At 41.1% G+C, this 27,315-nt stretch overlaps 1 protein-coding gene across 1 annotated transcript in view; it reads right to left on the bottom strand.

The window, feature by feature from the left end:
* LOC115356591 (connector enhancer of kinase suppressor of ras 3-like) overlaps window positions 1–27,315 on the bottom strand; it is a 67,533-nt gene that overhangs the window by 16,214 nt on the left and 24,004 nt on the right. The window contains exons 3-13 of the mRNA XM_030047808.1: window positions 23,768–23,970; window positions 22,160–22,247; window positions 15,567–15,608; window positions 12,163–12,282; window positions 10,718–10,777; window positions 9,517–9,585; window positions 8,623–8,772; window positions 4,491–4,612; window positions 3,248–3,432; window positions 2,864–2,950; window positions 1,283–1,582 (exon numbers count right to left, since the gene is read on the bottom strand). Of these exons, the coding sequence (XP_029903668.1) occupies window positions 1,283–1,582; window positions 2,864–2,950; window positions 3,248–3,432; window positions 4,491–4,612; window positions 8,623–8,772; window positions 9,517–9,585; window positions 10,718–10,777; window positions 12,163–12,282; window positions 15,567–15,608; window positions 22,160–22,247; window positions 23,768–23,970 (1,426 nt within the window). The remainder of the gene's footprint in view (window positions 1–1,282; window positions 1,583–2,863; window positions 2,951–3,247; window positions 3,433–4,490; window positions 4,613–8,622; window positions 8,773–9,516; window positions 9,586–10,717; window positions 10,778–12,162; window positions 12,283–15,566; window positions 15,609–22,159; window positions 22,248–23,767; window positions 23,971–27,315) is intronic.

Genomic DNA, 27,315 nt, shown 5'->3' with positions numbered 1-27,315 from the left:
TTTAATCTGCTGAGCTGCAGAGACGGGACAGGCATCTCTGACAGAGCGGGATTAAATCAGACATCCATGATCCGGGAAGTATTTTCTGCTGTTGAGCTGCTGCATGCAAACCAGATAAACTCTCACTGATCATAAAACTTGAATTAGGCGTCAGGGAGAAGCTGGTGTCTGGAGACTGAGGCATGTTCACACCAGAAACTTTAGTTTTACAGTCTTTATGTGTCAGTTTTCAAGGTAAACCTTTGAAACGGTTTAGTTTATTCATATATACAAAAATACTTATAAGAGGCATAGTGGTGCTGCATCCACACAGTGTATCCTGAATATAACCTGAACCGGCCTGAGCTACAGTCCATAATACTGAGGGTACGCCTGACAAGAAATGTCCTTAAAAATAAGAAAATTAATCTTATAGTCAGTCTTAAAAATCCCATTTTTCACAAAAGCAAGTGGAAATAAATACCAAGAAGGTGACATCGTTTTAATCATTTTTGATGCAAATTTAGTTTTCATGAAACCAGAGGTATCTTGAAATAAGGCGGTTCACTCGTCTTGTTTATGAAAAATGGGATTTTGAGGCTGAGTAGTTTTATGAAAAGGCAGGCGCCCCGGTGGCTCACCTGGTCGAGCGCTGAGCCCGTACTGCAGCGGCTCGGGTTCGATTCCAGCCCGAGATCTTTGCTGCATGTCTCTGCCTTCCCTGTCTCTCTCTACTGTCACTATCAAAAATAAAGCGAAATGCCAAAAACAAAATCTTAACAAACAAAAAAACCCAAAACAGCATGTTATGTTGGATATTTTATGCAGTGCACCTAAACACGGCAGAGTGGGCAAGTGGTTTCAGGTTCAATCTGCTGCTGAAGTGCCTTTGAGCAAGAGACTGAACTGAATCTGGTCACATCATGCCTAAAATGTAAAACCAGGGTGTCTGCAACCTTTTTGTCAAGTCAAATTTAGGACTGTTAAAACCTTTGTAATGACAGTTATAATAAAATATCTGACAAATTTAGCAACTGGAATCAAACAGCTGCCTGTCAGATGAAAACGTATGCGCTAAGCACTAAGACCCTTTAATATGCTTTATAAAATACTTCAGGACACTTTGAGGCTTCGTCAGTACTTGCCGACCCCCAAGCAGTGTTTGAAAATAGATTTTGCAGTTTGTTTAAGGTGTCCGGTGAGTGAGGTTAGCCATTTCGACATGGTGAGTTTTAAACAATATAATTTAAGACGCTTTAAAAGACGTTTTGAGGACCTGCAGACACCGTGGAGCCTCAGTGGCTCAGCAGCCGGAGGCGAGCGAGCCAGCCGCCCAGCAGGGAAGACGAATGTTTGGTTTCGGCTTTGGGAGGAGAGGCGGCGGCGGCAGAGTGCGACTTCTTGGACGCCGCCTCCTGGTACGGGATGGTGGCGCTGTTGTGCAGGTCGGCGTTGATGAAGCACTGGCTGCCCCTGATGTGGTCGACGCCGCGGACCAACCCGTGGCCTCGGTCCGCCGGGCGGTACGGCAGAGGGTAACACGGCTCCTCCGAGATGGTGGCGATCCGCTCGTTGCTCAGGTATCTGTGGAGGATGTCCTGCCCTGTTCAGGAGGCAGAGACATCACAGTTACACACAGTTACACTTAAGTTTTCTTTAAGTGTAAAAGCTGCAACATGAAACTTTTTCCAACAAATAAACAGGATGGGACATGGGATTAAAATCTTAACCATAATCCATACAGACGTTCCATGGACATCATTACAGTGGAGGGCAAATGAGGCTGGCTAAAGAAAAATCAGACTAAACAGCACCGCAACGCTTCATTACCAGGCGACTGTACCTCATTAGACTGTACTAAGCACAAAACAGGACGTGAGGTTTTGGTTTCCACGGATGGCGACAGAATTCATTCTCATTCATCCCTACAGCCTTTCCCTGATGTTCGCCATAACAACTTATGCATAACCCAAACCTTAACCGAATAACCTAAAATAATCACCTTGAAAATGTAAAAAAATGTCATCGCCATCCTAGGAAAAAAACACTGCCACGTTTTGGCGCGTGATGTCTAAGAAAGGTCAACGCACCGAAACACAGCCTAAACAAAATGTTATCGTGTGGATGATCTGGGGCAAACTAAGCTTTATATGTATATTGTAGCTTTAAAATGTTACTTTTCTCAAAAGGGGAAACAAGTCTGCCACTAGAGTGAGGAGTTTCTTTTGTTTTGGGGATTTTCTTTAATCAATTGATATTATTACGGTGAAATAAAGCAGATTTTTGTCTCAGGCTCATGTCCCTTTGAACCAGAAACAGCATAGTTGATTATTATGGGAAACAAATGATCTCACCCCACTGGTTTTCCTTCTTTCTTTGAGGAAAGCAGCTTTTTAAGATTGAATAAATTAAGGTGGAGTTTCTTCACCTCAAAGCTGCTTAATGGCCAACTTCTGGTGACTTTAAGGCTTTTTCTGCTGTTGTATATTGTGAGCAGCTTTGGATAACAGCATCAGCTTGTTTGACCAAAGCACCTCGATCTTAATGTCTCCTTATTCTCCTCTGCTCTAGCTCTATAATGCAGTAGGAGAATGTTATCTTATACAAACTACCAGCAGAGACAGTCATACTTACCCAAACACAGCCTTCAAGGTGAAGTGCTGTGCTGAACCAGGCGAGAGCTGCGACTGAGAAGCTGTTAATTCAGCGGCAGCGCTCAAAGTTAATGAGCAACGAGGTAGAAATTCAAAGCACGCAGCCTCGGTTTGTTCTGGGCTGTAAATGAGGCCGAAAGACGGCGATTACTGATACCAGGCGGCTGCGCCCAGCTGGCTCCGGCTCCGGCTGCGGGTTTGGGGTTTTTGGGGTTTGTGTTGGGTCTCACCTTTCCTGGCCTGACCCCAGCGGCGGCAGGGAGGCTCCGACACGCCCGAACACGTATCCACTGGCATGGAGAGCGGCCGAGGTTTACCTGCAAACGGGCCACGTGTCAAAAATCAATACCTGATCTGCAGCTGCTACAGCACAATGGACGTGTGTGTGTGTGAGTGTGTGTTGTATGGGTGGAAGATAAAATCCTAATTCATATTCAAAACACATATTACTGTGTTAAATTAAAAAAAGAAATAATAGTAATAATAATAAATAAACAGGAGCAAACCATCAAAAACACAACACTTGGAGCAGATCTGATTTTAAAAGTTTATCAGCCTGATATCAGCCTTGCCTGTGTGTGTGTGTGTGTGTGTGTGTGTGTGTGTTTACTCACTGCGTGTGGAGGACCGCTGCCTCATGCGCACCGGGACCGGCTGGCTGTGCTCAGCAGGCGGGCTGTGTGACGTCCTGCTGTCGTAGTCGGCCACGGTGAAGCGCCTCGTCCGCTCCATGTCCAGACGCGAGTTCGGAGACTTGGCCCTGATTTTCACTGCAGGATTCACGTTGGAGCTTCCTTCACTGCAGCGAGACGAGAGCGGGACGAGACAGAAACTCAGCAACGTGGGTAAACAACATTAAGACGGGCAGAAAACTTTAGAGGAAATTAACAAACACTGTATAACACTGTATAATATATTCTTTAGCATTGACGTATTAACGACAAAAATGAAAAGGAAAAAATGCTGTAAGGGTGATCGAAATGTTTTTTTAAGTAATAAAATAAATAATTTTGTGATTTTGGAAAAAAAAAAAATCATATCAGCATGTAACAATCTTTTTGAACTTTAACCTGTAATGTTAAATGCCTTTATTTGAGCAATCAGTGAGTCTTTTTTTTTTTAAGTCCCCATGAAATGGCCTCACATGACCTCTACTTCCTGTGAGACAGAGCATCTTAAATAGACATCATCCTGCACTAGAGGGTGTAAATCAAAATTCAGCCGATTAAATCTTCACAAATCTTCGAACATCATCTCTCATCCACCTGTCCCTTCAAATAAAATGAAAAGTTTCTCTCCCAAAATTTATCTGCACTTGTGAATGATCCTTCCGTGCACCATGCGTTCAGTTTTATCAACATCAGGTGTGTTGTGGAAATCACCTGAGATGTTAAACCAACCTTCATCAAATACAGCTGTTAACTGGATTATGTTTTAAATTCGGTTAAAGCATCTATTTGAAACTCCGTTATTTCAGTCTCCCACTGTCATGGAAAACTGAGCTACACCACGTTGTTTTTTAATTTGCCATTCTCCGTACTGACAGTGGTATTTTTCTTGTTGTCGTGGTCGACCAGCGCTGAAGGAACATTATTATTATTGAATTCTCGCTGATTACTGTGGATTTATTGAAACCACCGCTGGACTTCAGCTCGTTCTCTGGAGGGGAAAAAAAAAAAACAGACAAACCAAAAAAAACAAAAACATGTGCTCTCTTTGAAGGAGAGCTCCACTCCAGTTCTGTCTTACAAGAAAGTTATTGTACCGTGTAACGAGGAACACAACGCTGTAAATGGAGGATAAATGCAGTGTGTATGAAAGTAACAAAGAGTGTGAAGCGGAGTGAGCCGGTCGTACCGAGGCACGTATGGCATTGCAGGGGGAGGGGGGATGTACAGATCCAAGATGGCTGCCTTCCCCTTCTTGCCGACAGCCTCGCTGGTTTCTGGGTGCTGGGATTTGTGGGGAGCTGGAGCCGCCTGAGAGAGAAACCGACAGAAAAGAGAAGAATCTCATGAGCCGGCAGGCAGATCTCACCTGACGTTTTCCAACACGACCCTGCGGAGGTTCATGTTTTAGGCAGGTAGTTTGTCTCTGTCTCTCCACTGGTCCAGCCTCAGGCTCCCAGTCCACACTTCAGTCATTTAAGAGCCATTCAGTTTGACTCAAAGGTTGCAGTAATCCACTCTGCTCTCATGAACCGTGAACCCTCTAAAAGCTAAATTACATTTGTCAAAAAACATCTAAAATTCACTACTGTGGCTGATAAAGATGCATTCTTTGCATACAAACACTGCATAAATCATTATTTACTGTTACTGTTTTGTACTATATATATAAAAAAACATTCTTTTAAATTTCAATTGTTTTTTTAGATATATTTTTTGACAAATGTTTTTTAGACAAAGGACTGTGCTGGGAAAAAGGCAATTTATAATAAAAAGGTCTATACTAGATATCTTCAAAATACATTTTTTCTTACGTCATTTTTTTTTGTTGCTGTTTTGATGAAGTGGACAGATGTGCCTGAGATTCACTCAGAATGTAAGAAATTTTCAACCTGAAATCCACCACCTGAGAACTTCAAATCTGCGACAGGAATTTCCCAAAAATGTATTAATGGATTTCCATGGAATTTGGTGGTATGACTGACTTTAACTGGATTTTTCCAGTTAAAAATAGGTGCATTTTGTTACGGCTGTGAATCAAATTTAGGTGCATTCTCATATATAAGCTCATGAAATGGAATAAATGCTGCATAAATTTGCATTGCTGAAAATGGATTTCAGCGAGGACCATTTAGACAGGCAAAAATGTTGAGTGAGGAGCTGGATGGTTGAGACTAAGTGGTTCTCATTGTTGGCGGACCCACTGATAAATTCCATGTGAAGAAAGTTTGAAGAAAGTCTCTGAAAGTTCATTTGCATATTGTAGTGGAATGAATGGAAACCAACGCCTGGATGAAAGGGAGGAAACATGATCCTGCAGTTCTAAAACACCAACGCTTTCTTTGGGAAATGTTTTTTTTTTTTTTCCAACATTTTTTAGTTATTACACTAAACATGCAGAATCAGTCCTTTCGCAGCTGTGCTGGTAAACCTGCAACTGGTTCAGCGTTTGAAAAATAATGTTTAAATGGAAAAAAAAAAAAACAATAAGAGGTTCCAGGTTGTGAGGAAGAGCAGGAGACAAAGCTGCTCTGTTTCCTCTCCACATCAGAGGCGTTCGCTTCTCTCCTAAGGCTCTGTATTTCCATAAACACAGGAACTGACTCCTTTTCTGGATTATCCATGTTGCAAAAACAATTTCAAAAGAACTGAAGAGGCAGTGCAACAGTACAACAAGCTGCATGTCTCAAATCAGAGCAACCAACAATGAGACATGCACAAGTCACAGTCACCGCTTCTGATAACTTAGCGACAAGAGCAGAGCTAGAAAAAAGTGACGTCTTTAGGGGGGCAGAAGATGAGAAAGCTATATGAGAGGAAGTCACTTTGGTGTTTGTTTCTTCTGGCCAATCGTAGACGAGCTGAGGTCACATCCAGATATTTGTTTGATTTCAGAAAATGTTTTTGCAATCTAAAACATCAGTGGTAAACGTCAGACTTTCTCACAATCAAAGAGCGAGGAGTTCTTTCAAGAGGTACCACTTTGCACCGACGTTCAACAGTTACACAGGAGCGGCACATGGACCAGGATGCAACGCTGCATCAAGAAAGGCTGGTGTTACAAGAAGGGGCGTGGCTCACTCTGGGAAATGCAGTAAATCACCGACTGCACTACAAGTAAACAAGGCAGGTTGAGGCAAAGCAGGTTCATCAACAACGTGAATTACAGCGCCTTGGCATAAAGCAGCTGCAGGAATGTGTTCAAAATTGATGATTTAAAAAAAAAAAAAGCTCAAGAGGATCCAAAGATTAAAATTTTCCTTTAACAGGGAGTGTTCAAAGTGAAGTTCATGTTGACTCTGCTGGTCGACTGAAGCTGGAAGGTCAAGTTGAAGGCGAGAGGAGCGCTGACCGGGCAGGCCTCCGTTCGAGCTGACCTTTGGACTCGGCGGGTGGAGAGAGAGAGAGAGCGCCGAGGGGCGAGATAAAGACAGACCGACTGTCGACCTGCTTGTGTTACAGAGATTAGAGACCACATAAGCCAACCGAGCTCTCTACTGACATTTAAGATGCCTATCTTCCCAAAACACACACTTCCTGCACCTCTTTTCAACACAAAACCCCCCGAAGGCGACCGAGTGAGTTCAGAATTGTCACATTGTCTAATAAGGCATGAGTCACCTTCCAGAGATGTCTGACATGAGCGCAGCCTTGTGTTTTTAGAGTTTACGCTGCTCCCTTATTTCAGGAAGAGGGAAGAAGGAATCCATTGTTCTGCTGCTGGTTAGATCACTCACACACACACACACACACACACACACACATCCAGCAGAACAAACCTGAGGTGATGACAGGCTGGAAACCCACCTAAGGCTGCTGGTCAGCTCTCTGTTCTGTATTTATTCACAGCTGCCTGCTTCACCCCCACACAGCTAAAACACACACAGACACACACACACAAACTCACTGTCACTCTCACACACACAGAAACACAGACACACACACACACACATATATATGTATGTATGTGTGTGTGTGTGTGTGTGTTTCCAGGTGTTTTCCATGACTGGAATACTAGTCTATAAATTTCCTGGTTTTCCTGGATCTGTGAGAAACCTGTCAGCATCCTGCTAAAGGGAACTTCAGCAGGCTGGACTCTGTCTACAGCTCTTCAGCAGGCTGGTATTCAGTGTGCAATTCTGGGCTGTCCCAGACAAAAGATGACCAACATGGAGGAAACACAGCGATGTCTTTGGTCGTGTGTCACACTGTGAGAGAGGCCATCGTCACAGCCTTGAGACCAAAGAGAGCCTGGGACTAAATTCTGACTGTCAGAAGTTTAGGATAACAATCACACGATGTGGCCGCTGCTATGACCTACGTTTACTAACCAACCAATGGGAATGCAGCATAAAATGACGCACCGATCAACACGACACTGGCGCTAAACCCAATGATGGAGGTAAAACAAGGAAACACAGAATGTTTGGGATTCCAACAAAGAAGAACATGACCAGGTCCACATGCTCCTCCTCCTCCTCAGTCTTCTTTGGATTTTTGTCCAAACACATTAATGCCGATATCGCGAGAGCTCCACTCTTTCTGAGCTTCATTGTTTACCACTACAGCAGCACAGATGGATTACGTACACCGATAACGTTTTCTTCTATACTGACTTATGTCCTAACCTGTAAGACTCAGTGGGTGTGATCTCTGTTCAGTCTTCATAAAACATGTCGTTGATCAGGTCCGTGTCGCACAGCATGGCTTGCAATAAACTTGCTGAGACCTCTCACAGGGTATATGCAGGAATCTTGAAGTTCATTTTAATACCTTTTTAAGACTTTTTCAAGACCTTCTCAATATTTTTTAATGCCTCACCGCCACTTTAAGCTGTAACCATTTTTTACATAAGTGACTTAACAGTTTTAGTTTGTGATAAAGACTAAAGACCAGCGTGCATTTCGGTGCGTTTGTAATATGCACTGGGAGCGCTAGAGCGTACTTTGTGCTTCTGAATTTCCACCCACCCGCTCGCTCTGGCGCTCTCAGAGACAATTTACAAACGCACCCACAATAGCCTTGTTTTTTATGTACCTGTTCATCTTTGTTTTTTAATAAAAATGAATAAATTCATACACTTTTACGATGTTTTTGGGACTCAAACTCTTGGACAGCTAATTCAGAAAAAAATACTTTCAAAGTTTAAGACTTAATAAAGTCGTGATAAGACTTTTTAATACTTTTTAAGGGTCTTAATTTTCCCAAAATTGATTTATCACCTTTTAATACTTTTCAAGACCCCGCGGATACCCTGTCTCAGTCTGTAGGCGGCATTACAGGTGTACAGGTGACGGTGGGAAGTGTGTCAGGAGGCTCACCTGGACCAGCGGGGGTCTCCAGCGCAGGTTTTTCAGCGGGGCGGGGGCAAAGCTGCAGGACGTCCCGGACGGCCTCTTCTTCACCACCAGGACGACGCCGTCAGGCTCCGCCTTCAGCTTCCCCACCAGGTGCTTCAGCTGCCAGCCCACCTGGACCAATGACAGGCAGGCGCTATGGTCACATGACTCAACACACACAGCTAGAACAAAAGAGCCACATACGCTGAGATTAAATGTTCACATGCTCAATGTAATTAAATGTTCATATTCCTGGGCTATTTCCAGAGTGCGACGCTACATCAACATGACAAGAAACTATTTCACTTGTCTCCACTGCAGTTTAATTTTATTTTACTTTATTACTCCCTCGGGGGAGAATTTTTTTCAGTGGCGTCACATTTGGCTCAATACTATAAAAAACAACAAGAACACATAAACACAGATGGCAGATAAGTTTCAGCACAGATTCAGAGGTAAACAGCTTAGAGGAAAATAAATAAATAAATAAATAATGACTAATCACCCACAAGCACTAAAGGATTAATGGTAATAAGCGTATCTTACTCCATCCAGCTGAGTGGAGCTTACAGGAGGCAGTCTAAAGTACTAAGCTGGTCTGTTTTTCTTTAGTAATTTAATCACTTGTGGTATGAAACTTTTTTTTTTTTTTTTTAAATCTGTTTTTAGAAAAGGACAAAAGTGAAAAACTACAGCCAGAGGGCAAAAAAACTGACATGTTCACTTGTTGGAAACAAATGTGACACGAGACAAGGCGGACGAAGACAGACCGGTCCACAAACGTCAGGAAAATAACACTCGACTGAACACATCTCTTTTCTGAGCTTGAATTCAACAACAACATAATTTGGAGGTTTGAATTTGAGCGACACTCACCACCGTCTGTCTGTTGACCTGCACGACTTCGTCTCCAGCGTGAATCCTCTGCGTTCTGTCGGCAGGAGACTGAGCAAGACAGGAGGTTTACTGACATTAACACCAAACATCAACACAACATATTTTCAAACATTCAACCAGAACAAAGGAAAAAATGTTAAAAAAGGAGCGCTTCATGGACTCATGGTTTGGTTTGAGGTGCTCTTTGGAGAGGGATAAAAAACAGAGAAAAAAAATTCCAAGGCACTCTCTTAGAAACAGTAAAATGCCTTTATTAAACTGGCATTGTCAAAGTGACATACTAAAAAACTAACTCTGATGCGTTTTGGCGTCAAGCCTTCATCAGGGAGTCAAAAAAAAAAAAAAAAAAAAAATTCAACCAGAACAAGTTGAAGGAACAGTTCACCCAAAAATGGAAGTACTGCCATCAACAGCTCAATTTGTAATGCTTCATAAGACTTCCTAAAACACCTCCACAAAAAAAAAAAAAGATAACAAAATGACTCCGTTCATACTGCGTAGCATCATCTAAGTCTTATGGAGTCAAACAATCGCATCTTGAGTGGAAAACACAAAAATTCACGTCGTTATTTAGCTTCAATAGTTCATGCTAACATGCACCAGAGCGCCACCTGTCCACATTCTACTTGACGAGAAATCGTGACGTGGGTAAATGTGGCTTCAGAGGACTTGCGTTATGCCGTGTGGAGTCATTTTGCTGTCATTTTTGCCTTTTTGGAACTCTAAAGAGCACAACATTGAATATACGGTAAAATTGACATATGGGTGCTGAAGTACAATAAAAAGAAGTAAAAAGAGTCTTTTTCATTCTCTAGAAAATATCCAAAAACTGGAATTCATCTGTTCCCCTGACTGCTGGAAGCCACCCTCGAGGACCCTCAGTGGCCCTCAGTCCCCAGCTTGGGAACCACTGGTCTAGTTTACATGTTGCTCCATTCATTTTGCAATTAATGACCCATGAAATGTTTTAATCACTCATGACTTTTTGGTTTTGTTTTCATGACACAAACATAACAGTGACAAAGTTTAAACAGAGCGTTTTGGTGTCTGATGGATTCTTCTGTTCTGTTGGAAGTTTTTTTTTTTTCTTCAAACTGAAGAACAAAATGACTGATGGCCATTCTGCTTCTGTATGAAAACAACAAAAGGACAAATATGCTGAGAAATCCAGTGCACTCACATTCTCTGTGGTTCCTGTGATGACATGGAGCCCGTCATAGGTCGATTTGATGTACATCCCCTGGAAAACAAAGTGAACTTCAAGCACTGAATGTCTGAGAATCTGCATTTGAATTTGTCTTTGAAAGCATCTCAAGTGGTGTCCCTTTAATTCTTTGCGGCAGCGGTGTCTGAGGGTTATTTCAATTTGGCTCTACATCTGTTTCTGTTTTGGTCCCCAATTTTGCAGCGCATGCTGCAGCATTAAATAACCGTTTGTGTTTTGTGGGGGGAAGTTGGGTCAAATTATAGTTTTTCCCCTTTTAACTGTGATCCACTGCTGTGGAATGAACATGGGAAACACTAATTTCCTCTAAAGTTCAGTGAGAAGAGCATGGGACCGATTCTGAAAGATTAATGCTGCGTTTGTCTTTTTTCTCTCCTGTTTCAGCACAGCATCAAACACTATGTTGGTGTGTCACAGACTACCTGTGTATATTTATTTCCAGTCATATGCTCCCTGGAGAATACCACTTTTCAAGCCCCTTGAGGGTTTTTAAGGCAATTCTCCTTACATTTCCTTTAAAAAGTTTCTTGTATGTGTCAATAAACAATCCAAACCTAACACAAAGCGTGTCGGTACTCAAATAAAAATGGAGGTAGTTGATGAGTTAAGTATAAAGGTCAAAGTATTTTGAATGCAGGTACAAACCTTAACCCCAACCTTAACGAAGCCATTTAAAACTAAACAAATTTTCTGCATATTTCATTTTCACACAACCTCCTTTGACTCGGGTTAGACTCACATATGTTGAGGTGGACAGATGTCAGTATTCAGCTTGGTTACATTTTTATACTTAGATGTTGACTAGATGCTAGCAAGGGAGACATAAACTCCATTGATTCTGGTGCATCGATGGCTAAGCTAGCTAGTTAGTGTAAAGCTGCAGTAAGCGACTTCTCACCACTAGAGGGTGCTGACAGCTCAAACTCCCTCTGCAAACAAACAGAGTCAGTCCTGCTGCAGGGTTCACGGCAGCTCGGTTGTGCAAAACCGAAAGTTAAGGCGAAAAAAATGTGTTTTTGGGACGGAAATGAGGCCCACATCTGACTCCCACAAGTTTCAATTCGGGGTAGAAAGTCTCATAAAGTGCAGGATAGTTTCATGATAGTTATTAGGTCATGAAGATAAATATTTTGTTTTGATATATTAGTGAGATCCCATAAACGTCCACTCAGTTTGCAGCTACAGTATTCTGATGTGAGAACTGAAACCTTCACATTACGTTCACAGCTTCGGGACGGGAAGTTATTTGGCTCTGGTGGAGGATGTTTTTCAGAGCGGTAACAGATTAGTGCCCCCAAGTGGATGACAGACGTTCTGGATTTTTTTTTTTTTTTTTTTTTTTACTCTGATGTTCTGAGGCTAGGCTCGTGCTCTGTGCTGTAAAAGTGCTGTGTGCTCACCAGGCCCTCTCCAGGCTTGATGTTGGTGATGTGAACCTCCTCCAAACAGGCCACTGGACTCTGTGAGGGGTCAGAGGTCGCCCGCACCGTCTGCTCACAGATACCGTTCAGAGCTCGAGACTGAAACACAAACACACACACACACACACACACACACACACACACACAACTCAGGGTCATTTGCATTTTTATCGTTTTGTATGACTCACGTTTTAGTGGTTTTTATATTGTCTCTTTCATCCTTCCTAATCTTTCAACAAGGCACGATACGGCAACCACTAAGCTAAATTCCTCGTATGTGCCAATACACTTGGCCAATTAAAACGATTCTGAAAGGATTGTGTTATGTAATCGTGCCCAATATTATCACCCAAGTCGTGTGAAGACCTTTTTATTAGGTTTTAACTCACACTGAAAGTTTACATGCTCATTTGTGTAAGGTGAGTAAGTTTCGGAGCCCCGGGGCTAAAAACATACCTGCTCAAAAGCAAAAGTTTGTTGTCAGAAAACAGAAATAGAAGAGAAAATCGGATGTGTTTCTTGACTTTTAAAGATGGGAAAATGTCAGAGCAGCAGCCCAGTAGTTAGGAAGGAAGGTCACAGGTTCAGCCCCCCCCCCGTGATGCCAAGCTTCCGTTCTGCTGCAGCTTCCTACGACAAAACACTGTCTGACCTCTGACCTCTGACTGAACAGGGCAGGAAAAGGTGAACTGCTTCACCCCTCAGGGATCACAAAAAAAAAAGAAGCCAAACCACCGAGAATGGTTATACTGCAGTTGATGGTTTTGTTAAACTTGTACAACAGAGAGGAGAAGCCCGCGGGAGCCTGGGGCCTAAACAAACCAGACTGAGCCTCATGTAACTATTACAGCCACCAGAAAGTAAAGCTGCAGGCACAGCAGGGCGTCTCAGGTGAGCTGAGGTCGTGTGGAGGCACATATCTTGCCTGTCAACACTCCTGATTTTCCTAAAGTCTTCCTTTATCCCGCCCTCTTCTCCTCTTTAATCAGTTCTCCTGTTAATCTCCATTTATATTGTCAGATAAGCTTGAGTCTCATCTACTTCACATATCAGGTTTAATTCTTCCAACACTGTGACTCACATTCAGTGTCGACTGCACAAATGACTACAAACCTTTACCAAACAAATTTTCTCAGTGTGGAAAACCCATGTTGTTTTCACATCATCATCATCATCATCATCATCATCAAATCATCAAATCACAGTCTGTGATTTATTAAGCTGGCGTTATAAACTTGGCCATTTTTATCATCACGATTCTCTATTAAACCGGCACCAGATCCACTGGATTCAGCTGTAAATCATTACTTTACTAACAAAAAGCTAACACTGCACATTAGCGTGTATAAGAGAATTCAATGTAATGCTTTTTCATAACTTTTTATGACAAATTTTTATTAAATTTACATTTGTTTGTTTGTTTTTTTGACAAAGCCTTTTTTCATAATTCAAATAAACATACCAGTTACAATCAAAGTAACCACTCAGCCATTTGTTTTTGTTTTTTAATTCCACTGATCAAGTACAGGTTAGTAAAAAAATAAAGTGCAGGTCATAAAAATGTGCAGAAATCTTTTTTTTTTTTTTTTTTAAATAAATGAACAAATATCCAAATGTCATAATTTTGAAGGAATTAGAAACAGGCCTATTCATTTGTCCCATACTTCTATTTTTGATCCAGAAATCTCACAAAATGCTAACAAATCAGACACAAATATTTTACTTTTTTGTAAAAATGTCTGAATGTTGGTATTTGTGGCTATCAGTGTGACAGGAGGCAAACATGAGAAAACTCATGTTGATTCACTCACACACTTTTTTTTGTTGTTTTTTGATCATTTTGTAATATAAGTTTTATGATTTTGAATTTATTTTAAGCTACTACATAAGTTTAACACATTAAAATCATTTTACTTTTACATTCTTGTGTTTTCTTGTATTCATCTGTGCTATAGAGTTACATGAGGGCGAGGGGTGTTGAGGAAATCCAATTCGCTAACGCCCAACAAAATTTTGCTTTCCTTCCACGCCGTGATGCTGACGGGTCGGTGACGTGATGAAAACAACACAAACGGGAAAAAAAAACAAAAAAAACAGGAAAACAATCAAAGGAAAAACAGAAAAACAAGACATTCATCTATCATGCTTCTTTTCTTCTCTTTTTACAGTGTATTTGTGGTCGTTTCAAAATCTGCAGACAACGATTTTTTGGTGATTTTTCACATTTTAACCTCAATAAAAGGATTAGATGCTCGTCTGTGAGTTGAGAAAACACTACAGTCTGTGGAGCAAAATGATCCCCGAGGCCAAACTCTGTCCAATAAACAAGCTGCTGCTATAAATCTCCATGTTAACAAGTCGTTTAGTCTCATCTGCAGTGTGGAAAACTTGTTTTTCTTCAAACAAGCCACTGGGATGAGATAATCCCATGTGTTTCCAGTGCAGTTTCATTTGCTTTAGGATTATTTTCTGGGAAGAGGTATAAATCTGCTGAAACGAGGCAGAATAAAGCAGACCACAAGGATCAAGAAAATGACACTTGATTCGAGAAAATTGTGAAAAAAAAGTTGATTAGTGTTGGAAATAAATGCGATTATCTCATCCCACTGACAGATTTTTTTTCTTTTTTGAAGAAAAACAAGATTTCAACACTGAGGATGAGACTAAGTGACTTGTTAACATGGAGAGTATTTGCAGGATAAAGATGTGCACATGGGCTGAAGTTCCCTAAAACCAACCCAGAAACTGAAATATTTATAGATTTCCTTTCACATGACTTTTTAAATACAGCACTACTGTTTTCAAAACTGAGACCCTGTATCTCTGTCAGCAGATTAATCCAGTCTAATCCAGACTCAGATTTGAAGAGTGAAGATGAGACTGAAGGACTTGTTAACGTTGAGTTTTTGGTTGGCTTGTGATTGGTCAGCTTGAGGCTTGACACAAACAAATAAACAAAAAACAAACAAACAAACAAAAAAAAGGGTCAAACCAAAGAAGAGTTGGCGTTTTTGGGAATGAAAAGGTGATGATTTTCAGCTATTATGTGAACAACCTCCAACCCTCCTGACAGGAAGTGTTATCTAAGACAGGAAGTGGAAGCTCCTGAGCTGCATAAACAAGCAGTGTACCTTCACATAACACACACACACACACACACACACTCACAGCGGGATGCTCAGCACAAGGCAGGAAAGGGAAACGTGTGTTTAGGTGAGTGTACTTGTGTGTGTTTCTTTGTCCATGTGAATCCACAATCTAACGCTCATGCTGGTGGCTGTTTAGAGGCTGTCTGTGTGTGTGTGTGTGCGTGTGTGTACACATGCTTCGGATTAGAATCTCACCGCATCCAAACCAAAGGAAAAAGGAGAACCAATACTTACAACTTCCAGAATCTTCTCCTCCATCTCATAAACAGTGCAGTCCTGCAATTAAAGAGGAAGACAGAGACTTGAGGACAGCGCGCTGCAAAAAATGTCCCTCTGAAACAAGCAACTCAATCCTGCATCCACTCTGTGACATCTTATTTTATAGTCTTATAAGTGGAAAACGTCTGTCAATAAGGTGGAAGTTTTTTTTTTTTTTTTCCAAAACAGCCAAAAGAAAATGCAAATGCAAAATATAAGTATTACTATCTTGAAACATTCAACTCTTTCCTTGTTTCTTGACACTCACCCTCATCTCTTTTTGTTTGTTTGTTTGTTTATTTTTGAGTATTGGGTAATAATATGAGAAATTCAATAAGATCTAGAATGTGCAGTAAATCTGTTTATCATGGAAAATCAGAGAACAAACAAAACACGAAAAACAAAAAAGAAAGAAAGAAAGAAAAGGCAAACTGTTCCTCAACAATCTGTGAAACTGCACAAGAAATTTGTAAAATTACCACACATTATTGGGCACTATTCCCACTTATTTATTTATTTATTTATTTATTTATTCTTTGTGACATAGTTTTTAATTGAGTTGCATAACAGAGACATAATTACAGAGCTGTAATTATAACTCCACTAAAGCTGTTGGGGGGGGGGGTCACATAATAAACACTTAAACAGTCAGCATGTACAGTTCAGAGAAGTACTTTGTGCATAAGGGACAAGGGCTTCAACACACACCACAGAAAAAAGTCCTCAAGTCCTTCATTTAACTGAAAGCATCAACACCACAACTGAAAAACCCTGCTTTCAAAGTAAAAGTCCGCATTCCCTCATGTTTCTTCAGTAAAAGTGCAGCGGTATTCTCAGTAAAATGTGGCTCAGTGGTCAGAGAGTTTCAGAGAGTTAAATTATCGATTCATTAACGCTGCATTTCTCAAGGTAATGCAGCGAGGTACTACAGGGGATACGTGAGAGAAATCTGAAAATAGAAAAGCATATGAATAAATCATGAATACAGTGGTCCCTCGTTTATCGCGGGAGTTACGTTCTAAAAATAACCTGCAATAGGTGAAATCCGCGAAGTAGTCAGCTTTATTTTTTACAATTATTATAGATGTTTTAAAGCTGTAAAACCCCTCACTACACACTTTATACACTTTTCTCAGACAGGCGTTAACATTTTCTCACTTTTCTCTCTTGTTTAAACTCTCAAAGCTCAAACCTTCATAGAAAAATAAGTCCAGTATTATAGAATGAACACATTCTGTACTGTACAGGAGACACGGCACGGAGGAGATTGATTGACAATGGTCTACAGTCCCTTAGCCAATCAGGATGCAGAACACAATGCGCTGTAAAAAAAAAAAAAAAAAAAAAAAAAAACTGCACTAAATTAATTAATTGCACTAAAAAAAATCCGCGAAACTGCGAGGCCGCGAAAGGTGAACCGCGTTATAGCGAGGGACAACTGTACATTACCAGAATTTTAAAATAAATATTTTTGGATAATAATTGTCACATTTACAATGTGAAGCAGAACTTAAAAATATTTCCAATTATTAACTGTTGCAGCAAACAGCACAGAAGAGACAGGAAGCGCGCATTTGCAACTTGAACTTGAAACCTAGCTGGAAATGAAGTCGGTAAAAGATGGAGAGGTGGCTCTTAAAATGACCAAGAAGAACCAGTTTGAAAGAAAAAAACCCCAAACCAGTCACCTACTGAAAGGTTGTGGCCACAGAGTTAAAAATAAATCTGCTCAGGAGGCACTGATTCCAACTCTTTCACTGCATTTCTTACTTGTAATGTTAGATTCTTCACAAGGTGGGTTATCATGTGATAGTTGTTGGTTTTCTGTTGCAGCTTTCAAAGCAAAATGTTGTAGTCGGGTAAATGGGGTATCTGAACCACTGCATTAACCTGTAAGACGTATTTTAATGTTGTAGCTCTGACTGCTCAATGCCCTGTTGGCTAGTTTACACTCTGACAATGCAGCACATTTGACGTTTTGCATGGAAAAGCTTCTTCTGCAAAGTCACTCCAGCTGTCAGATAAATGTGGTGCAGGAAGAATATAAAGTCTTACTGAATGGAAATACTCAAGTACAGCGAGAGAGCCTCAGAACTGAATCACAGGACTGCAGGAGATGGGCTGAGGCACTTTGCCCCTCTGCTACATACCGGTTCAGAAGCAATTAAAAACAAATCATCAGTTTGAAAAAAGACTCAGTTAAAGAGCTTGTAAAAACAAGTCAAGATTATTTGGTTATCCCCCCACCTCTCTCTCTCTCTGAGGCGCTGCATGCTGGTAAACAGAGATGGGATGGGAAGAAAAAAAAAAAAAAACAGCGGGAAAGAAATATTTGAGAAATGACAGCCTGAGTGAGTGGAACCAGAGGGGAATGCAGACGCCTCCTGAAGATCGGGGCTGCGGTGGGTTAAACAGCAGCTGCTAGTAAACAAGCTGACAGGATGATTGCATGACGACTCGGCGGAGCGTCGCCTAAACACAGAGCAAAACACTGATCCCCTGCTAGGGAGAGGGCGCGCTGCAAAAAATGTCCACCTTACCATGTCATTTAATCCATTAAAACCTAATTTATATTGATATAGATGTAAAAAAATAAATAAATAAATGAATAAAATCTGCCAGTGGGCTGGGTAATTGCCTCCATCTGTCTGTTTGCCTTTATGTTAGCAGGCTACCTCAAAAAGGTTGTGAGTGGATTTGCAGGAAATTTGGTGAGAAGGTCAGAAACGGGGCGAGGAAGAGCTGATTAAGGCTGTGATCACACAGGATGATCGCTTTCACCCGTCAAACACAAGGTGCACCTGTGAGGGTCACCTGACAACACAGTTTTCATCGCCGGGTGCTTGTAATCAATCCAGCTAACAGGCATAGCATCACCTGAGCATAAAAACAGACGAGTGTGTGTTTGAAAATAAGGATTAATAACTTTTTCTATACGAAAGAAGTTGACGTTACGGTGCCACAAGACTAGAGCAGAGACTGTTTGAAATGTGACATGAAATTTGAGGTGCATTGGTTGGGGGAGACGTACCGCTGTCATTACAAAAACATTGAAAACGATGGAAAAGAGGGTTCAGCCGTGTTCAAAAGCGTGTCTTATCTTATAGGCACAGCTTAACTGATTGGTCAAAGAGGGTGTGTGGTAGAGGCAGGCACAGCTTTTCTTAAAAGGGACGGTATTTTCATCACTTTTTGGAAATGTTATAGGAAGAAACGTCATCTAAAACTACAGCTGTGACATTAAATCAAAGAAAATTGTGAGGAAATATACCTGTGTCAACTAGAATCTAACACGCTACTTTGGAGACATTCATCCATTATTAATATGATTTTTTTTTATTATCACTGTCTGCTGATTGGCTGGAAGTGTTGGTGGCCCCACACACTCCTTGCTGCCCCACACAGAGCTCCTAAAGCTAATTTAAGCCTCTAATCATTGTTTTGTTTTCAATGAGACCCGGATGTGATAAAACAACTGCAGCCAGTGCAGCATCGATGCAGAAACTAGGCGATTCACGTAACATCAAACTCTGCTGATGTGTGAACCAACTGGCAAACAGAATAAGAGGCATTCCATTATTGGCCCAATTAAATAACACAGAGGTCCTGCAAATTTCTTCCAAAACTTGATGCAGCAGCAGAGGGAGGCCTCTAATTCTTCCTGAACAAATCCAGTGCCGACTGTCCACACGGTGTCGCGATAATCAGTGAACATGCTCTAAATGCGGTTCGCATTTGAACACACATATTTGTTATGTTGCATTTCAGGTGCAGTCATGAAATTGCGTGTGTCTGTTTGTAATGAGTCATGAAGGAATGAACTGGAAAATATCCAACATGTGGAGCTGGCACTTGGTGATAATTGCACAGCATTGGCAGAGGTGTGAGTTCTAGTTTGTGCCATCTGGATTCACTTGTGTTCAGCACAGCGTGGTGATGTTATGGTGGAGTCATCCGAGTCATTCTGAGATATTTCAAGGATATTTCATGAGATTTTTTTCTCACCACGCCGGCCGCTTTCAAGACTTAATGAAAGGGTAAATAACTTGCTAAGATGCATGTTTTTAGAACCTCTGTTCCCACGTGCTTGGTGGTCCTCCTCGCTGGGAACCATGTGTGTTTTAACCAGGCACTACTGACACTTCATCTGCCTTGGTCCTACATGGATTTTACATCTTTTAGCCGTTATTTACCCTGTTAGAGCTGACTGAGCTCGCTGCTCTGCTGGAGAAACCATTTCAGTGTTTCATGTGAGAGGCCCAAACACGGAACACGCTGATACATTTACAGCCTGTGATGTTGTGTGCATGTGTGTAATCCCAACAGCGGTCCCTTGATGGGAGTTTAACAGCTTCTTTCAGCAGGCTGTCACGCCGTGTTGTGTTTTCCACAGATCGCCGGCCTGTGAAAGTGTGTGTGCATGTACATACGTGCTGGAAGGAAGCAGATGAAGGGATATGAGTCAGTTTTAACGCTTGGTTTGGGAGTGCGGACCGACACGTGGAGGAACAGCGATGGATTCAGTCTGTCAGCAGCAGAAACTTCAAGGCTTTTATTGTCTAGGATCAAATCAGAGAGGAGCTACAGTCCATCCATCTGCTGCTCACAATATCTTAACGCCAGGGGATTAAGAAGGGCTGGGTTGCTTCAATACGACTGTGTCGTATTGAAAAAAAAAAATACCACGGTACTGAAATTTCATACTGAATGACCTAAGAAGTAAATCTCATCAGTGTCAGTGAGCCAATAAGCACACAGTATGCTTCTACCAAGATGTACTAAAGCTGGTGATTGGCTGTTTAACATTACACGTCGTAACAGGAAAAACATTACGCTACACACAGAGACATTAAAGAATTGATTTTAAAACAAGATTTTATAAAACTGGTATCGAAAAAAGGTACCAGTGTCAAAGTGAAGGTAGTACTGGCACCAGTCTTGAGATTTTTTTTAATGATACCCAGCCCTAGAATGACCTACAGGTCTAGTGGTGGGATTTTGCCAAAACATGCGGGTGCTAGAGATGAGATAATGCGCTTCTGTCACAATATAATTCAATACACGATATCAGTGAGCAAAATGTTTGAAAACGAAGCATCTCACCGCTGCGACAGTTACAGCTCAAAACAAGGAAACTATGGTAACTACAGGGTAACTTTTAGAAGCAAATGTATTCAGTTCAGTTCAATATCTTTATTCACAACTGAGATAAAAGTACAATCACATAAATGTGATACGGGATGCCTCGATACGCCACCGAAAGCATGAGAGTTCAGCACAAATCCATAACGTGCTTCTCTCTGATGGAGGACATGGGTGTCATTGTGTTGGTTTGTTTCTTGCTTGTTTATGTTAACATCATTATCTTTGAGGAAAAAATCATCAAACGGGACTTTGAAAATGTAAACAGCACTGAGCTATCTGCATCATCATCATCTTCATCATCTTCATCATCAAAGCTGTGAAACTGAACAAACCCGACAGGAGTGGGTGTGTGAGCCGAGGTCATGACCTCTGTCACATGTCAGAGGTGAGAGCAGAAGGTCAGTGGTTCTAAAACTGCGGCCCAGGGACTCTCAGAGGTCCCAACGGGGTTTCTAGGAGTTTCTCAGAAAAATGGACACTTTCATTTCATTTGGCTTCATCTGAACATGAAGAACTTAGTTTCGTCTCACTTTCACTTCCTCTCATCGATCCTGTCACTCCTTATTGTGGTTTTCTTATGACAGAAACACAATGAAAACCACCAAGCATGTCAAAATTAATCCTTTGCACTCAGTAAACTGACCATATAACTGAAATCGTGTGCTCTAGTAAAGACTTTAGCTTAGTCTTACTTGCATAATCTGCTGTCTAATTCTGTGAAGCTGAAGCACGTAAAACATCCTTTATTACGTGAAGAAAGCTGATTAATTTATCCACACAGTGGCCATCTTGAACACATGTGGAAGTAAACTCCTAAAGTCCTGCCAGCGCTTGCCTGCTGCTGCCAGCAACTATACACACCATTAAAGCTGGAACTAATTATTGTAATTGTTGATTAATGTACCGTAAGTGTGAAAACAAAAGCTCTCAAGGGAAGTGATCAGAGTGCAATCTGATGTCTTCAAATGTCTTCCTTAGTCTGACCAGCAGCCCAAAAAACACAAATTATTAATTTTATAAAGATATGAATGGGGGGACGGAAGATAATCAGACAATGGTTGGGAGTCATACCTGTAAAATTACTAAAACAATTCATTAAATATCAAAATATATAATTAAGATTCATTTCCTGTCCTTCGACCAACTGATAACTACACATCAAACTCTTCATCAAACACCACAGATCCCCCATGTACTGAAAACAACACGGTCAGATGATTCTGGATGGATATTCAGCCCTTTGCCACTCTCTATCAGTGCGGATTTACTTTCATGCAAGTGTTGTGACTGTTGTTCTGAGCTTGAGCAGAGAAGCAGACAACTGAAGGGCTGAAGTAGCTCCAGTTTTATATATTTGTCAGTCTTTGTGGTGCTGAAGTCAGCGGTTGTGTGCATGAGGTGAACATGTGAGAAGCTACACTGACCTTCTGGACGGTGGAGGTGAGCTCCAAGCAGAGCTGGATGATGCTGTTCTTGGTGGAGGTGAAGTCGTTGACGCCGGTCATTGGAGTCCTGACCACGAAAACAAAGAAAACACACAGGAAACATCAGAGTCAGGCAGGCGGAAACCTGACAGTGATCATTTTAGGTTTTGTGTGTTTGGTTAACAGTTTTGTTCAGAGTGATGCAGAAAAAGATGAAAGTAGTGTTTGAAGATATTTTAATATGAATGTCTATTTTCTCCCTGTATCTGACTGCTATATCACAGCAGCTTATATCCACTTCATCATTTTTACATTTCCAATTTGTTTAGAGAAAACAGTGGAAGAAGAACCAGGTAGTTAGCATGAGCAGCGATAGCCACCATGACTTAACAGATAAAGCAAAGAGAAACTCTGACAGGAAATACAAGCCCCGCCTACACCGTTTGATTGACAGGTGCACTGAAGAAACACCACAGTGACAAGTGCTTAACAACAAAGATTGAGACTGAATTTAAAAAATAAGAGAAACTGGCAGGTTAGGAAAACTTGTAATTCCAAGTTCATGATTACTGGCAATAACAGCAGCGCATCATTATTATTACAGCATTATTGTGGTTATTATTACTATCATTGTTATTGTTATTATGGGGTTAGGGTGGAGGAACATGAGCTGTCATGTTCCTGTCAGGTGTTTTGTGAAGAACGGTCCCTCCTGTCAGCTGGTGTGTGAACAGCATCAGAGCAGTGGCTTGTCAGCTCTGTGTGCAGGAATGTGATTCAAGCTGAAACAGGCTGAGAAAAACCTGCATGGACCAACCAAACACACACCGACACACCGACACACTGCTGCCACCGCAGGGCAGCAGCAGAGCCCAGTGTCGTTACTGCAAAAATGCAATAAATTATACATTACTTAATAAAAGTAATGCATTACTTCACTTGCATGCCAGCTGGTTTATAAAACTCAACATTTGAGCTCCAGCTGATACCGCAGATTCCTTGCAAGAGGTAATGCTTCTTTCTTTCTTTCTTTCTTTCTTTTAGCTTTAGCTTTTAACTGTTAGTCAGTTTCAGGAATCTCTAACTTTTAACAAACTGCCTTATGCTGCTATTTCTCCCTGTTAATCATCTCTGAAACTACACTTTGTAATTATGAGGTTATTTCTACTCTATCTTTGTATATTTAGATAATTACTTTACACCCTAAAAGGATTGTGCTGCTTGTGTCCATTAAGCCAATAAATCCTGTAGAGCCAAAAATTAGAGCCACTTAAGCAGCAGTGATTTACTGATGACACATACTGAATCTTTCTGTTGAGGGTTTTTTTTTTTTTATAAGATAGAGCTTGCAGAATTAAATTCACACTTCTCAGATTGTATTTCCACTTTGTTGGCTTGTTCATTTTCACTGAGAGCAGAGATTATGATATGTCCCACATGACTTGAAGGCATCATAAAACAAGGGGAAACCCTACATGGATATATTGCAGCCATAATGAGGTTAAAGAAGTAATGAGCTAGATGAATAAGTAATGTGATTATTGAGATTGGAACAGTGATGTCTGTGTGTGTGTGTGTGTGTGTGTGTGTGTGTGTGTCTCCACATGCCTGTCTAGCCAGGCCAGCAGGCCCTTGGCGGCTCCAATCAGCTCGACCACGGCGGTCAGGAAGTCGTTGGAGGGCTGATGGGAGTTCTTGGAGTGGTAGGCGGGGTTCTTGCGGCGCTGCGACGCGGCGTTGCTCAGGTTGTTGTACGCGGCTCTCATCCTGCCCACCAGCGTCTTCAGGTTGTCTGACTCCACGCCGTGGTTCTGATCAGGACACATTCAAATTACCAATATCGTCAATACATCTTGATCACATTGAAGATTCTATGATGAGTTTAGCTTCTTTCAGATTGCTGGAAAAAGCAGTAAAATGTCAAACTAAGATTCAACTCAATGTTTAACTTGTTTAAATTGTTTTGTGACTATGAATCAAAAGATAGTTTAAAGAAATTAGTAAATTTAGTTGCCACAACAGACATGAAGTTTTACCAAAATTATCTTTTATTAAAGTCAGGTCTCTAAGGAAAAATGAAAATACTTGCCAAAGTTGTGTTTTTTTTTTTTGTTGTTTTTTTTTTTTGTGAAGTATGAATGATTTCTTTCAAACACACTGTACATGACACCGCAGTCTGTTTCAGTGCATTAAAGGTGTTGTGTGAACACCTTTAACCATCTTAATATCAGTATGAAATTAATATTTCCACATCGCTAAACTGTAAATCAACCAGCTCACGGTCCAGTCGACTGTCAGCCTCTGTCTCCCAGCAGTGGTGACAGGCTGATGACTAGTGGTCTGGTTTGTTTACCATAATTATACTTTTGTCTCAAAGCTAATAAGGTAATGACTAATTGATGTTAAAATTACACACAGAGCACCTTTGAGGTATGCGTCAGCCTCTGAATAAAAGTCTCATCGAGCAGCTCTGCCACAGAGACACCAGACCAATGACTCCTAACTGGGTCAAGTCGACAAAACAACAAACCGCGACCTTCCCATCATAACCAGGATTGATGGGAGATTCTCACGACCCTTGACCAGGATGGGCCTCCACCCCACCCCCCACCCCACCCCCACCACCACACAAACTTCCTTGCATTCCTCAGGACCAGTCACCATGTGGGTCATCTGACCAGAAAATATTCCACACCACGTCAGCCTCAGCAAGGCTCGAACAAAGTCCTCCAGTGAGCTGAGACGTTACGATCAATACACAGCCTGGAAAAAGGGGGATGTGTATGGAAAAATTATGACTTAAAAAAAAGTCCCGCTAAAACCCATGGCCTTTTATTTTAAAATGTTATATTTAACCCTCTTAACAAATTCTTTTATTTCTTTAAAAAAAAGGAAAATGAATGAATGATTGAATGAATACATAAAAAAGTGTCTTTAAAACTTATCCTAACCTTAACCCTTAAATAAAAATTGAAAAAAATAAAAAAAAATAAGGTTGAAGACAAGAAGGTAATCTATTTACTTATTTATTTATATCTGATGGGACAAAAGCACAAAAAGGTAGAGGTTTCTTGGGGATATTTTTTTTAAGATTTTAAAACAAAAAATGCATCTTCATAGGCCAAGAACACATTTTTTAAGATTTTCCTGCCTGTGGGCTCCTGGGCTTCAGATGGTTCATGTAAAAACCTGCATGATCCAAACTTTTTACCAGACCAGTTCAGCGATTAGATTTAAATATTTCGGTGTTCAGTATTATTTATGCATTTAACCGCCCTGCTCCCTGTATCTCTGCCACATCACAATGTAAATGGAGGCTATTCTTCACAGTGACAAATATGGTATTTAAGATGACAGGGGTCTAAAACCGCAGTCGATGTGCAGCCATTTGTATATCAGATCGGTGCAACATTTCCAAACGTATGCAGAGCTGGAGTTTGACAAATTAGTTTTCCATACATTTGCAGTCAGTGTGTGCAGGAACACTGACTCTCTGACAGCGTGAGCATGTCGCTCGCCTCAGGCACCTCAGATGTTCGAGGTGTCGTGGCGCTCTGTGCCAAGGAAAACTTCAACACACAGACTCATATTCCACCTGTTTGACCAGCGCAATGACCAAAAAAAAAAAAAAAAAAGTCTGCCCTAACAAGTCACATCATCCAACACGAAGCTCAAACCCAGAGGATTTTCAACCTGACAGCAGCTCTGTTGTCCAAGTGTTACCAGGCAGAATCTGCTGCGCTGCGATCTACAATCAATCCTCTGAAAAAAAGGAACCAGCCTGGACGGCCATCTAAACTTTGACACAGCAAAAAACCAACATTTTAACATGTTGTTCGGTCTAATAATCCCACTTGTTTCCAATACTGTCAGCAAAACCTCTGACAACCAATTTCAGAATGGAAAAATGCCTTCAAATACAACAATATGGGAATAAAACCAGGACTGTGGGCATGCTGTTTAAACATGAAACCATACTGCAATTACACATTAGTGTGGTTAGTCTTTTCAATTTCACCTTTAACCCTTTAAAACCTGAGCAAATTCACTTGATTTCTTTGAAAAACATGCAAAGGAGGAAATCAGTAAAAAAAAAAAAAAAAAAAATTAAGCAAACAAAAAAATACACCCCCCAATCCAAAACCAAAAAAAATAAAAAAATAAAAAATAAAAAAATCCTAGAAAAAGCCAAATGTATTTCACTAGTATTTATCTTACTTAAGTGTTTTGATGCAATTTTGCAAAACACGCATTTATGCTGGCTGGAGAATGAATGGGAGCGAATGTGTCTGAGGGGTTTGTCAAAAACTCTTTAATTGTGGCAAACACATTAAAAAAAAAAAAAAAAAAAAACGGCCACAAGTTATATGTGAGAGATTGAAAAAGCTTTGAGTGTGAGTGTGTATATGTGTGTGTGTGTGTGTGTGTGTGTGTGTGTGTGTGTGAGCTGAGATCAAGCAAGCTGTGGTGCGTTCAGGGTTAAAAGCAGAAGCTGCGTCCTGTTCTGCTGGAAAACTGATCATCTGACAGCCAGCGGAAACTGCTGGAACAATGCTGCACTGACTTTTCCTGTGTGTGTGTGTGTGTGTGTGTGTGTGTGTTTACGTGTGTGTGCTTCGTGGACATCGTGTTTATGTCCTTGCATGCTGACTTGTATTTGTTGGTGTGTGTGCATATGTGTGTATGAGAGTATGTATGTGTGAGGATGTGTGTGTTTTTATGTGCGTGTACGTGAGTATCTTTATGTGTATGCGTGTTTAAAATGTACATGTTAAGTCTAGCCTGGTGAGCATTTTATGTGTTTGCCTCAGTGTTTTCTTGTGTATGTGTGTGTCTGATTTTGTGTGGTCTTGTGGTGTGAGTGTGTGTGTGTTTATGTGTGTGTATTCTGTGCTCTGGCATTGGGCAGTGTGTGCCTGTGTGTTTAGGAGTACACATATAAATGTGTGTTTTATGATGGTGTGTGGTTGTATGTGTAACTTTGCATGTGTGTGTTCTTGAGTGTGTGTGCGTGTGTGTATCAGGGGAAGGGTGGGGGGTCTGACAGGTGGGCGGGTCACATCTGTTTCCTGCTGCACACCAGAGACTCTGAACACAGAATATCCACTGTGAGTCAGTTAGCCTTGAATTCAGTCTTAAAGGAAAACTCCACCTAA

This window comes from Myripristis murdjan, chromosome 24, assembly GCF_902150065.1.
Source record: "Myripristis murdjan chromosome 24, fMyrMur1.1, whole genome shotgun sequence".
Taxonomy (NCBI): domain Eukaryota; kingdom Metazoa; phylum Chordata; class Actinopteri; order Holocentriformes; family Holocentridae; genus Myripristis; species Myripristis murdjan.
Note: the sequence above shows the minus strand (reverse complement) of the source record. Positions and strands in the feature narration are given on the sequence as shown.